The sequence below is a fragment of the Protopterus annectens genome, chromosome 1.part1 (assembly GCF_019279795.1).
Source record: "Protopterus annectens isolate FY-2018-M chromosome 1.part1, PAN1.0, whole genome shotgun sequence".
Classification (NCBI taxonomy): domain Eukaryota; kingdom Metazoa; phylum Chordata; order Ceratodontiformes; family Protopteridae; genus Protopterus; species Protopterus annectens.
Genome location: NC_056726.1, coordinates 1,272,518,000 through 1,272,532,126, shown reverse-complemented (window position 1 = coordinate 1,272,532,126; position 14,127 = coordinate 1,272,518,000). Strand labels below are relative to the sequence as shown.

Sequence of the window (14,127 nt, the reverse complement as noted above, 5' to 3'; positions counted from 1 at the left end):
CTGAGGCCTGTCTGAAGTGGGAAAGGACCAATTTTTAGAAGGCCAATTCCTGCTAAATCTTGGTGGCTGTACTTGTAAGAAATCTTTAACTGTTTGCATGGATTTCGCCTTATCCTCCATCTTTTTAATCACCTCTTCAGCTTTTGATCCAAACAAAACATTATGCTGAACAGGAGCATCCAATAATTTAGCTTTTACTTGTTCTGGCAAATTTTGTTCCTTTAGCCATGCATGCCTTCTAATGACTGTGCCAGAGGCAGCAGCCCTACAAGAAGCCTCCAAGGCATCAAATTCACAGTGTAAGCCATGCTTCCCAACTTATTCAGTGGCATGCAATAAATCATGTAATTCCTTATCATCTGCACAGGCAGAAATGGAAGTAAGTTTTTGTTTTAAAACAGACAAGAGAAATTGCTGGTATTTCAGCATATGAAACTGACAGTTTAAAGCCCTAATGGACAAAGTAGCAGAAGTGTACACTTTTTTGCCCCATCTTTCTAAAGATAATCCTTTTCAGTGGGAATGGGGTTTTTGGCAGAAGCGGCCTTAACTCCCTTAGGACCCTGAGAAACGGTTTCAGGGTCAGCAGAAGGGTTCTTGTATAAAAACTGTTGGGAATCAGGAATCCTGTAATATCTATCAGGCTTAACAGGAGCCAGAGGAAAAGAGTCAGGGGTTAAGTTAGCCTCCGAGAAAGCATCATCCACAATATCCAAAACAGGAGGAATAGCCAGGGGTCTATGTTGGGGGAGAAGAAGAAAATCCCTTAGTCTTTTCTTAGATTCCGAATACTCCTGTCCTTCCCAGTGGAAATGTTCCCTCATTTCATGCAAAGTTTCCCCAAAAGAGAAATCCTCAGGGGGAGAAGCTGAAGGAATGGATTCCTCAGCATCAGAATCCTCATAAGGAGGGAAAGAATATTCCTGGTCAGAAGAAGAGACTGAAGAAACAGAAGCCTGATCAGAGGAATCATAATAAACATCCTGCCTTGGCCTTTTATCTGGAGGGGGATGTGAACCCCTAATCATAGTCAGTAAATCCTCCGCCATCTTGAGTAACTGTTTCTGTGACTTGGGAGCCGGTTCAGAAGAGGCCTGTGTTGCAGTCTTTGATTTAGAAGGAGTCTTTGCCTTTGTCTTTGGCTTTGCCTTTATTAGAAGCCGAGTAGGCCTGAAAACCCCTTCGGAAGCCGGTACCTGCACAGCGGCTCCGGACCCATCCGAAGGAGCATTGTCCGAAGGTCCTGCAATAGAAATATTTAAAGGCCTGGTTGGCTCCTCATGAGAGTTCGTTTCGGCCATCGGTTCTGAAATGGTCGATGACGGGGGCTGCAAAAGCACCTCATTGACGACGGCCAAACCTGAAGCTGGCTCCGCTTGTGCGCTATCATCAGATTTGGACCTCGGAGGCCTGTCTTTATCCTTGGAACGCTTGTGAACTCCAGTAGCCGGAACCGTATCCGATGACATTTTGTAGTTAAAACGCCTACCGAAGTAATGAAAAGCAAAATCGTACCTTCGTTTAATTGTATGTTGATTGAATCTAGCACAAAACTGACAACTAGCTATGTCGTGGTCAGGGCCTAAGCAAGGAATACAGTAAGAATGAAAATCCTTATGAGGTATTTGCTTCCCACATGAAATACAATTATTAACTTTTTCTGACATCAGACTGGAGCAAGAAAAAGTTTCCTCAATGGGGTACTTAGCTTTAAGAGGAGAAGAAAGTCTTCGGACTGAAGTTTATCAGAAGAAATCGTCAGGAGTCAGCCGACCGGCACTTGCGAACTGCTATCACCGCATGGCAAGAAAGACTGGAGAAAATGGCGTCGGCTGTCAGCTTTGTACTCCTGGCGCTCTGACGTCAGGGAGCATGGTTGTACAGCCGATGCCGGACCCAGACTTTGGGATTCTGGCTGACCGAGGACTGCCTGCCGGCAGGGGAGAACCCTACAGTCATGACTGCAACAGTGAAACACGATGAACATCTGGGGAAATTCAAGCCATTGAAGACAGTTTAAAGAAATGCAGTGGTGTGAATTGTATGGGGAGTTAGTAATGAATCTGGCTATTTTATGGTAAGTCTGTTGCAGTTTGTTTAGAGTGGAGGCCTGGATATTGGTAAGAACTGGGGCGGCATATAGGAGGGAGGGGAGGAGGAGTACCTGGCCCAGGGTAAGTCTAGATTCAGGGGTTAGGAATTTTTTGTTCCGATATAGCAGACCTAGTTTCTGGTTTGTTTTTTTTATACATTGGAGTATGTGTAGGTTGAACTTGAGTTTGTCATCGATAATGACCCCTAGGAGTTTTGTGTGGATGTCAGGTTGGATATTTGTATTGTTAGAAGATGTAATAAAAAATGAGGTTTTGTGATGAGAAGGAGAATGGGGAAGGAAAAGTAGGAGTTTGGTCTTTTTGGGATTTAGGATCAATAGGTTGTGACAGAGCCATTGTCCAGTGGATAGTAGGGCCTGTTGGGTCAGGGAGTGTAGTTCAGGAATGTTATTTGAAATGGATATAAGTGTGGAGTCATCGGCATACTGAATAAGGGAGGATTCTTTGCATGAGGTGTAAAGATCATTGGTGAAGATGTTAAACAAAAGGGGTCCCAAGATGGAGCCTTGGGAAATACCAGTGGAGATGGGAAGGAAAGGTGAGGATGAGAGCCATTTGACAGATTGTTCCCTGCCAGATAGGTAACTATTAAACCAGGCAAGTGTGGAGGGGGATAGGTGGAGTTTTGCGAGTTTGGATAGTAGTAGAGGATGAGAGACAGTATCGAAGGCTTTGGAGAGATCTAGGAAGAGACAGGAAATGAGTTTATTGTTGTCTAGAGCCTCTGCAATGATATGAGTGAAGGAGAGGAGGGCAGTGATGGTGCTGTGGTGAGGACGAAATCCATGTTGGGTAGGGGTAAGTAAGTGGTATGTGAGGAGGTGATTGAGAAGCTGTGAGTGAATACATTTTTCTAATATCTTGGAGAGGGGGGACAGAATGGCAATGGGTCGGTAGTTTGAGAGGTCAATGGAGTTTCCACCTTTATGAAGAGGGATAGTGAAGAAAGATTTCCAAAGGGTGGGGACAGTTGATTCCAGAATAGATCGATTGATTAGTATAGATACAGGATAGGCAATTGAGTCAGCAGCAAGTTTGAGGAATGTAGGAGATAGATTGTCAGTGGAAGGAGAGCAAGGTTTTAGCTTGAGTAGTAGAGATTTGATGTAAGTAATGGGAACTGGCTCAAAAGAAAACAAAGTTGTGTTAGTGGGACTTGGAGAGGTGGGTGTCAAAGTAGAGTTTGGCTTAGAGATTATCAGATTTTGGATGGAAGAGATAAAGTGTTTATTCAGGAGGCTAGCTGTTTCCTGAGAGGAAAAGTTAGGGTATGGGGAGGGATTAGAGGGCTTTCCAGGATAGAGGATGTTGTTGAGAGTTGACCAAAATTTTTGAGGATTGGATTTGTTGTTAAGCTGAGCAGAGCTATAGTATAACTTTTTGTCATTAGTTGTATGTTTTTTTGCAAGGTTCCTCAGTTGCCTGTATTTTTGAAGAAAAGGTGGTTGTTTAGTTTTAGTCCAGGTTTTCCAAGCATGATCTCTTTGTTTCGTAAGGGACCTAGTCTCTTTGGAGAGCCAGGGAGCATGGTTTGATTTTACTCTGATCTTCCTAGAGGGAGCTAAGGAGTTTAGAGTATTCATGAAGATGCTACTGAAAGTGCTTACAGCATCGTTTAAGGGGAGGTGTTTTAGAATGGACAAATCTATGTTATGGAGAATGGAGTTAAATTGGGATGAATTGAAATTCGATAGTTTTCGACAGTCTTTGATAAGGTGGGGTTTAGGAATATGGGAGTAGTGTCTTAAGATGGTGGTAGGGAGATGATCACTGAGGAAGTCAGGTAAGGTGGTGGGATTGTGGCATTGGTGGGGGGAATTGGTAAGGATCCAGTCTATGATGGAGCTGGAAGAGGAATTTTTATGGAAGCGAGTGGGAGATGTTATAAGTTATAAGACTCCTGCACTCAGTTTCCTGAGTATCCAAGCTTAATTCATTTCAGTCATAATACTAAAACCCTGTAAATTTTCCACAAGTTCTATGTGTCTCTTTAACCTTGGTTCCCAAGCCTTGTACCATCTAAAAAGATCTGTTTTTGCACCAAATGTTTCAAACACGTTATTAGCACATTTCATCCTTATCACTGCTTTGGCCTGAGGGTTATCTCACCGAGCTCATTTGTATCTTTCACTGAAACATTCCTTTTTATTGAAACTGTGCTTGAAACTGCATGTAAAATGGGAAATATGAAATGTAGATATAGGCCTGCTTTTATATGGCTACATTTCTAGGCCTATGCAAACAGAATACTGTATGTCAGATTTATTTTGGCAAAACTATACTTATGTCAAGCCTATTCTTACAAGCTACATACTATGTTTATTCTGACATACAAACATAGTTATACAGAAAAAAATAAGTATAAGCAGTGGTGCAGCGGTTAGCATTGTCACCTCACAGCAAGAGGTTCTCTGGTTCAATTCTTGGGGGGGTGCCTTCTGTGCGGAATCTGCAAGCCCTCCCTGCATTCACTTGGGTTTCCTCCAGGTGCTCCGGTTTCCCAAAGACATGCACCTGAAGTATTTCTCCCCAGGCCTCTGCTGAAAATGGTCTCTGTCCCAGTTGGACTTTCCCGGTACATAAAATAAATAAATAAAATAAGAAAGATAAGAAATTAGGTAGAATATGAGAAAAATACATTGTAGCATTAATAAACATTATGCAGGACAGCTAGTTCTGAGGCATAATACAGACTATTTGGGTTTAAAATTCAGAGATGAGGTACTGAAGAAAATGTATTGCTTTGTAGAGTTAAGGGTATAGCAGAGTCGACAGACACAGGACTATGGTGGTTGCTACAAGAAATTGCTATATTATATCTGTACACAGACAATTTACTATTTTACTAGAGAAGACTAGTGTGGTGTTAAGTACAAGGTGCAACAGCTGAGATCTAGAAGATTCCACTGAAAGATTTTCATTTACATTTTAAGTTAAAAGAAACTGATGGTGAAATTCCTAATGCATTTTTCTCAAATCCCAAATGGGGGTGTAGGGGGGGGGAGATTTAGCCATCTGGCTTCATGTAATTGACTCTGGGTCAATGTACCTCAGAGATAAGGATGAATCCGTACTAGCAGTGACCCTCTGGAATAAAGTACATTTTAACTTAACTGCTTGAAATCATAATTATGGTAAGTAGTGTTCCACCCAATAACCTATGGAAAAAAAATCAACTGAAAGGTTCTCTGTTTATAATGATTAAAAATATAGACATCAAGAACTGGCTATACCACCCCATAAAACAAACTGCCATTTAATGACTAAAACCTCAGCAGTGTGTAGGTTATTGATAACCTATTCAGCAATGACTTGTTGATTTCAATAAGTTCAATGACAAGCAAACAATGACAGCCTTTTATCTGATTTGCTTGAACAAATATTTGTTGTATAAACGACTGGAAAGATAGATGCATATATTCAGTGCTCAGTAGTTTACTTAAAACTAAACAAAGACGGAAAATCATTTAAGTATAATGGTCCATGACATTCCTCTTACCTGGTACACTCACGAAGAACCGTACAGCATCACGGTGGCCATGAAAACAGATCTGTGCATGAGCCATAGAGCAATATGGAATACTGGCATTAGTTAAGTCCACCTTAGGGGAACTTTGCCGAGGAAAATTCACAGTACTTGGGTCTCCATGGATATCTGATAGAAAAAAGAAATCAGTAGTAAAGAAAAAAATGTTTCTGATGATGTTCGAGACTACTAAAACCAAATCAGATTCTTCTAGATGGTTCTATCAACCATGATAATGTGCAATAATTTATAAGTCAATATATAAATCTTCACTAAACTTCAGGTGACACACTTCAGTGAACTTTTTCCCCTGGATTGATCAGGTCAGAGACCATGTATCAATTAGAACAGTTGGACTCAATGATACCACATGTTTATGACTTCGGATGCTGGGGTAGCATCATAAACACCAAACACTTTCTTACTGTAGGAAATCATCTCATTTAACAACTCACTAGAAGACAAATATTAATCAACTGCAAAAATAAAACCTGGGAAAAAAAAGTTATGTACTCACCATAACGTTCCATGTGTGTTGTCCATCTTGTCCCTTATTCTCACAGTTGGGGTCTGATCCAATCTATCGGATCAGTCTCGGCCTGTTTTGCTAGCTGAAGGACTTTAACCAAGCTCGTGGACTTGTATCATTCCCATGATGAAGTTGGATAATACCTCAGATCTTGTTTGCCCTTTTCCAAAGTACACAGTCATAATGTAAAACCCTTATAAGAAGGTAAGAATACAAAGATGCAGACACAATCAGCAAGAAGGCTTTCATCCATAAGGTTCTCCAAGGAATAACTTCTCACTCTACCACATTAAGGAAGGGGGTTGGAGGATGGGATGTGAGAATAAGGGACCGAGATGGACAACACACATGGAACGTTATGGTAAGTACATAACTTTTTTATGTGATGTTGTCAAGCTCGTCCTAATTCTCAGTTGGGGACCGTGTCCCAAGCAACCTGACTCTTGGGTGGCTCATAGAAGAATATTCCTAAGAACCATAGAACCAAAGGCAGCTCTACTCCTGGAGGCCAAGTCTATTTTGTAAGGAGTGATAAAGGTATGCGGATTAGCCCACGTGGCTGCAGCACAGATAGTATCTAATGGCATCCTTGCTTGGAATGCTGCAGACGTAGCTATTGATCTGGTAGTATGAACTCTGATTGGAAATGGTATTGGTTTGTTCTTAGATTTGTATACAAAGGAAATGCATTGGGACAGCCAGTTAGACAAGGTTACCTTTGTAACTGTAAGGCCTTTTCGGGTGTCTGAATAGGTGTAACTGTAAGGCCTTTTCGGGTGTCTGAATAGGATATAAACAATTGGTCTGATTTCCTGAAATCAGAGGTTCTTTGTTAATAAAATCTTAACTGTCGGTGTACGTCAAGCAAATGCAAGGTATATTCTCCTTTGCTTTGAAAGTTAGGGAAGAAAACTGGAAGCTTGACAGATTGGTTCAAATTTGGTTTTGAAATCACTTTCGGGAGAAAGGTAAGATTTGTTCGTAAGGACACTCTGTCTTTGTGGAAAATGAGGAATGGAGGTTTTATAGAGAGAGCTTGTAACTCGGAGACCCTCCTGGCAGATGTAATAGCTATTAGGAATAAGGTTTTACAGGTCAAGAATTTTAAATCTGAAGCTGCTGAAGGTTCAAAGGGTGTGGAAACTGGGTCTATATTATGATATTGCATGCTCACAACAGTGAACAACATATAATCGACCCCATGTAAGCGAAAGCTTACAACATTGAAAACTCAGAACTGCAATTTTTTTCTAAGGGAAAAAAATCGCTGTTCCGAAATAAATAAAAAAAAAAAAACAAAAAAAACTAACATTACATAATGTCGGGGGTTTTGCCCCCACACCCCCTGATGTGAAGGGCTGTGCCCCCCACACCCCCCTACTTAAATATACCAACTCTGAGATCACAGTACAGTGCCGAAAATGGCAAAGTAATGAAAGTGGCCAAGCAAATTCTTTCCCAGGGAAAGAATTCACTGAAAAGCCGTTTCGCTATTTTGCCTTTTCATGCTTTTCGGTTTGATGAAGACGCATTCGACAAACTGTGTCTGCGAAATCGTCATAGGAACCGTGGAAACCAGATGAGTAAGAACAAAGTTAAGGTCCCCAGGAGGAGTAGGGTTCTTGTATGGGGGTTTTAATAATAATAATACATCTTTCAAAAAGGCTTTGCAAAGTCTATGTGCCATAATAGGAGAGTCATTTAGGCCTATATAAAAATTTGAAATTGCAGCTAAAGAAACTCTGATACTGGAAGCAGCTGCACCTTCATGAAACAGTAATGAAAGAAACTCCAAGATGGTATTAATTGATGCAGAAAAGGGGTCCAATTGGTGATTTTCATCCCAAACAGCAAATCTTTTCCACTTGCTGGTGTACAGTCTTCATGTGGAGGATTTGTGAGAAGAAAGTAAAATTTTCTTCACTGGAGAAGACAAAAGGGGAAACCTGCCAATTAATGGAATTGGAGCAGCCAAGTTGTGAATTTGAGGTTCTGGAGGTTGGGATGAGCCATTCATGATGGGGGTGTCAACAGGTATGGAGTTGGATCCAGAACCCATGGTTCTTCCAGAAGATGAGGCTGTAGAAAGGGGAACCACATTTGTCAAGTCCAATGAGGGGCAATGAGGACTATGGTAGTCTCCAATGAATTTACCTTCTGTAACAATTTGGGAATCAGGGGAATAGGAGGAAAGACATACAGTAGTCCCGGAGGCCAATAGTGAACAAGTGCATCCCTGGATGACTCTCCCTCTTGAGGGATCAGGGCAAAGCAGTTGCTGTATCTGGCGTTGGTTGGGGAAGCAAAGAGATTGCAGCAAGGCTGGCCCCACTTTTGGAAAATAGTCTCCGGTATTTTGTGAATGAGGGACCACTCATGTGGCCAAAGAATGGCTCTGCTCAATCTGTCAGCAATCACGTTGGCTTTCTCCGGGATGTGCATCACAACTAGAAAACGGTTGGAGTTTATCACCCATTGCCAAACTCTTAATGCTTCTCAACACAGGGGGCAAGATCAGGTTCCTCCTTGCTTGTTTATGTACCATACTATGGAGATGTTTTCTGACTGGATTGCTATCGTTCCTAGAGAAAGAGTCTTGAAATGCTTGCAACGCTAGAAACACAGCTCTCATTTCTAGGACATTCATGTGCAGATGAGCCTCATGATTTTGCCAGATACCTTGAACTGTCTTTCCCAGATAATGTCCCCCCCCCACCATCTGGGAGGCGTCTGTGTTTGCTGTTGCTACCGATTTTGGTGGAATGAATGGTCGTCCCTGACAGACTAGGGGAGAATGGATCCACCATTGCAGGTCCCTTTTGCATATGTTTGTAATCAGAATCTTGTGAGACATGGGAAGTTCCAGAAAGGACCACTGAGATGATAGCAGCCACTGTAATATTCTCATGCTGAGGCATGCAAGGGGGACAAGAATTACTGAAGCTGCCAGCTTCCCTAATACTTGTAGAACTTGTTTCGCTGCTGGGTGTGATTTTGTGATTAGGCTCTGAACATGGTACAGAAAATCTTGTACTCTTTCTTGGGGAAGTTATGCAATCAAGGAAGTAGTGTCTAATTCTGCTCCAATGAATCTTAAGCTTTGAGATGGTTCAAGAATTGATTTTTCAAAGTTTATCGTGATGCCTAGGGAGTTGTAAGTTTGAATGGTGTAGTCCCTTGCTTGTAGCAGTAGATGCCTGGCCAGTCATCTAGACAGGGAAACACTCACAATTCTCGGCATCTCAGGTAAGCCACTATCACTGCAACACATTTGGTGAAAACACTCGAGGCTGTGGTGAGACCAAAGGGCAGGACTCTGAACCGATAATGACTGGCTCCTAGCCGAAAGCGTAAGTACCTTCTTGATTGTCTTTCCATTAATATATGGTAGTACGCATCTTGCAGGTCTACAGAGCACATCCAACTGTCTTTCTCCAGAAATGGAAGTATCAACTGCAGAGTTACCATTCGGAACTTTGTCTTTCTTACAGATTTGTTTAAATTGTTTAGTTCCAAAATGGGTCTCCAGTCCCCTGTTTTGTTGGAATTAAAAAGAATCTTGAGTAAGCTCTGAATCCTCTCTGTTCTGTGGGGACTTCTTGGATAACTCTTTTGCTTAGCAACTTTTGAATCTCTAATATTGCTTGTTCCTGCTGACTGGGTGGAACATCTGGAACTAATTTTCTGACAGGGGCAGGGAAACAGAAAGGAATTATATATCCTCTGGAAATTATATCCAGCATCTGTTTGTCTGTGGTTATGTTTTGCCAGGCTGTTAGGTGCAAGGACAAACGTAGACTGCCTCCAGAGGTGGACAATCGGGTACTCCAGCAGCGCTGAAAGGGCCTACCAAAGAAAGCATCTCTGGAGCCCTGATTTTGCAGACCTCCTCTGCCACGAGGGTGGCATCTTCTATTGCTGCTCTCCCCTCTGCCTCGGGGAAAACTTTTATCTTGTGTGTCTTGGTAAGATCTTTGTGGTCTCCTGAACCACATTTTTCCACTGCCTCTCTGACCTTTGGGAAAGGGTCTGGTAGGAGAGGGAAAACGCACTTCAATGGCAGACAAAGTCTTACCCTCCTTTTCACACCTGGTGAGCATCTCTTTTACTTTAGGCCCAAACAGGGATGAACTGTCAAATGGGGTATTAACAAATGAAAATCTGAAAGGTTCCACAAAGTTGCAAAGGCTCATCCAGGCCTGCATCCTGATGGAGATGCCTGAACCTGCAGCTCTACTTGCTCCATCTGTAGCATATGATATAAACCTCATGGAGGAGTTCGTAACTGCACTGAGGGTGGCTAGCTGTGCATTAACTTTTTCCTTGACGGCATCAGCAACTGCTTCTTGAAGAGACTCTGACAACTCCTTGATCAGATCTCTCTGCAATCTGGTAAAATGACTAAGGTAATTCAGTGATTGAAGAGAAAAAGTCGCTGAAGAGAATACATGCTTTCTGTATTTATCCATCATCCTAGAATTCTTATTAGGAGGGTGGATAGAAGAACTAGTCTCAGAAAGCTCTTTCATTGTGGCTGCTGCCACAACCATGGCATGCATTGCTACACCCTTTGTCCAAAAGGTTTTGTCATTCGGGGCAGTAAAGTACTTATTTGGCCTCCATGGACTGGGGTCTATGGTATCTGGGGTCTCCTATGCCTTCCAAGAAAGTAGGTCTATGAGCTCACCAGAAGGCAGAGTTTCCCAAAAGGTTGAAGGGTGAGATCAGAAGTTCTTCAGGTAGACTGACTTTTCGGCATAAGGCAAGGAGGGCTGCCAATCACCCCTTTGTTTCAGAATTTCCATGATCTCTCCAAATAAGACCTCCTCAGTGGGTTACCATGGGGATCCTTCTGTATCACCCAAGTCAGTGTCTGAAGTGATGTACTCCTCAGGAGACCCTAAGTGCTTTCCTCTTTCAAGTTTTCTTCCAACAAGGAACTTCTTCAGAGGGGTATTCTGGAGAAGTTTCAGAAGAGGTGGGGACCCCCCCCCCCCCTTGCAGGTTTCCTGAGGCCTGGGATTTCTGCGGTCTTGTGGAAGGGGATGATGAGATTAGAGACACCTGAGTAGGGGAAAGACGTTCTGAAGTAGCTTGTTCAGTTGACTGAGAAAAAGTCATAACTCTCTCCATAGCCTCAAAAGCAGTCTGGCTTGGCTTCAAAGAGCCCCCCCCCCCCGAACCGACAAATGAGTTGCTGGAACCGAAGGAACCTCCGGAGCAGAGGACAGCTGCTCCGAAGCAGAAATAAGATCTGAATTCATCTGTGCAGATGTCCCGAGAGGCAGAGGCAGATCCGGGGAGATCACAATCTGCTCTGGGGATTGGAGAGGACAGTGTCGGATCCTAGAGGTCTCCTGATCCAAAGAAGTAGAGACACTCAGAGCTGACATCTGATCTGAAGAAACAGAGGGTCTCAGAACCGATACCGAAACAAGCTGGACCTCAGAGACTTTTTGCTCCAAAGCAGACAACTAGGTTGGAGGAGGAACAGGTGCCCTGGGGGTTTGCTCCAACTCCTTTGGGCTCAGATACAGGATGAGTTTGGCCAAGGCAGGCATCTTCAAAAGTCTCTGAACCACCCTATCCACATCATCATCAGTGAGGGATCTGGTAGAGCAAGAGGAGAGACTAGGGGACCTTGATCTGACTAAAATAGTAGAAGGTGGTTTGGAGGTTACATATTCCAATGACATAGCTTTTGTTGGTTTTCTTTGTATTGTCTGATCCAACTTGGATCTGATAGAAGTTGTCGGAGGAAAGGATACTTTTGGAGCCAACAATTTAGACACTTTTTTGATGGCTTCAAAGATTTATCTGATGAAGGTCTTTTTGGAGATTTGTCTGCTGAAGAAAGGTGTTCTGCAAAAGGAGATGGAAGAAGAATTTTTGAAATCAGTTTATTTTTGCGTTCTAGCAATGTTCGCTGGTTGAATCCATGGCAGACAGAACAGTCTTCTTGGCTATGGAGTGGTCCAAGACAGTAAACACAAAGAGAGTGAGAGTTACTCATCGGCATTTTTTTACTATACTTGTGCTCTTTTTGGGACATATTGGCCAAATACAATCTACACAACAATAACTAGGCCACTAACAGCACGCTAAATAAGTAAGAAATAACAAGAGACAGTCTTTTTATTTTACAATGACAACTAGGGATGAAAAACAAGAGAAACGAGCCCTCTAAAACGGGCAACAATGCACTCTTAAAACAAAACAGGAAAGTTGGTGAAAGATAGCCCTCAATTTAAAAAAGGGGGACATGCAGGAAGGGATGGGAATGGCCCTCTAACTTAAATGGACCTCTAAAAGATGGGAAGAGCCTTACAATTGACTATTACTATAAACAGGGAAGAAACAATAACAAGGCAAATATTTCAATACTAAAGGTTTGATTTCAAAGTAGAAAAAAAAAAAATTTACTTAGGCCAGAGGTGTGGCAAATGAGATCTGAGGTATTACCCAGCTGCATCATGGGAAGAGTACAAGTCCACAAGCTTGGTTGAAGTCCTCTAGCTAGCAAAACAAGCAGAGACTGATCCGATAGATGTGATCAGACCCAGAGTGTGAGAGTTGGGATGAGATTGGCAACATCACATTGAGGCTTATCCTTTCATTCACTGCACAGTTTATGTAGCAGGTAGGTATCATAATTGTATAAGCATTACCACAGATAGCAGTACCAGACAGGGACAAACCCATATTTCCTAATGTTACTACTTATGGTCACCCAGCTGTGTAAAGCCCCATCAATTAAAGGCTAATTACGACCCAGGTTTCCTCTGTTGGTGTATGTGAATGAGTGAGTGAGGGTCTCTCTCTCTCACACACACACACACACACACACACACACACACACACACACACACACACACACACACACACACACACACACACACACACAGTAACACAACACAAATTTTAACCTAACTTTCTTACATGATTTTCTTTGCACAATCAGTAAATCACTATTTTCACACAGTTTACCCCCTCCTCATCTTTACCTCACTTCAACACGTTCCTCACCTCCATAGTCATATCTCACTTTCTCAGCCTTCTATTTGCTCTTAATTTCCTGTTCGTTTTTCCTTTTCAAGCAATAACCTGTCTAAAGCAGATTTTGTTGACTTTACTGTATTTATATACTAACTGCACTGCAACTATCTGCCATGTATGACATACCTCTGTTAACTTACACCACAAATCACAAAAATATTCAATACAGACCTGTAATATCTAATAAACTCCCCCAGTAATGTCAAACTGTAGTACCATTAACTTCAGGATACACCAGCATTTTAGCAAGGCAAGTAACTTTTATTCTGTACAAAATGGCAGCTCATTAAGAACGAGGTTAACACTTCAGTCATCAAGAATACAACGGTACTAGCTCTAAACTCAGTTTATCATGGTGTACATACATTCTGAAAAACAGCAACATTAAACAATAGTCAAAGTGGCAGTCGCTGTAATACATATTCACAGTATACAAAGATACATGCAGCTCTGCTTTACCTATCATGTCACCCCAAGGGCACAAAAACCTCTCTCAGCAATTACAAAGTGTGAATGTGTGCACAATGGATCCACACATACATTTAAAGATACATGCAGCTTTGCTTTACCTATCATGTCACCCCAAGGGCACAAAACCTCTCTCAGCAATTACAAAGTGTGAATGTGTGCACAATGGATCCACACATACATTTAATATTCTGGACTGATCCTGTAAATGCATATATTTAACATTTATGAATATGATTAGTATGACTATTCACAAAACAATAATGAGAGAAACATAACTAACAAGATATTAAACAAGGAAAATTTGTACAGTCACTTACGTGATCAAAAGACTTTGTCACACTTCTAATAACTAATTGGTACTGACTTCACACCCACTCTGCATCACTCATGTGGTACAGGAAGTGAAACTGGAAACTGTGAAAGAAACACTA

General features: G+C 42.0%; 1 protein-coding gene across 1 annotated transcript in view; it reads right to left on the bottom strand.

The window, feature by feature from the left end:
* Window positions 1-14,127, bottom strand: part of LOC122809800 (C-Jun-amino-terminal kinase-interacting protein 3-like) — a 1,405,059-nt gene that overhangs the window by 39,603 nt on the left and 1,351,329 nt on the right. The window contains exon 26 of the mRNA XM_044081538.1: window positions 5,614-5,769. Coding sequence (XP_043937473.1) covers window positions 5,614-5,769 — 156 coding nt within the window. The remainder of the gene's footprint in view (window positions 1-5,613; window positions 5,770-14,127) is intronic.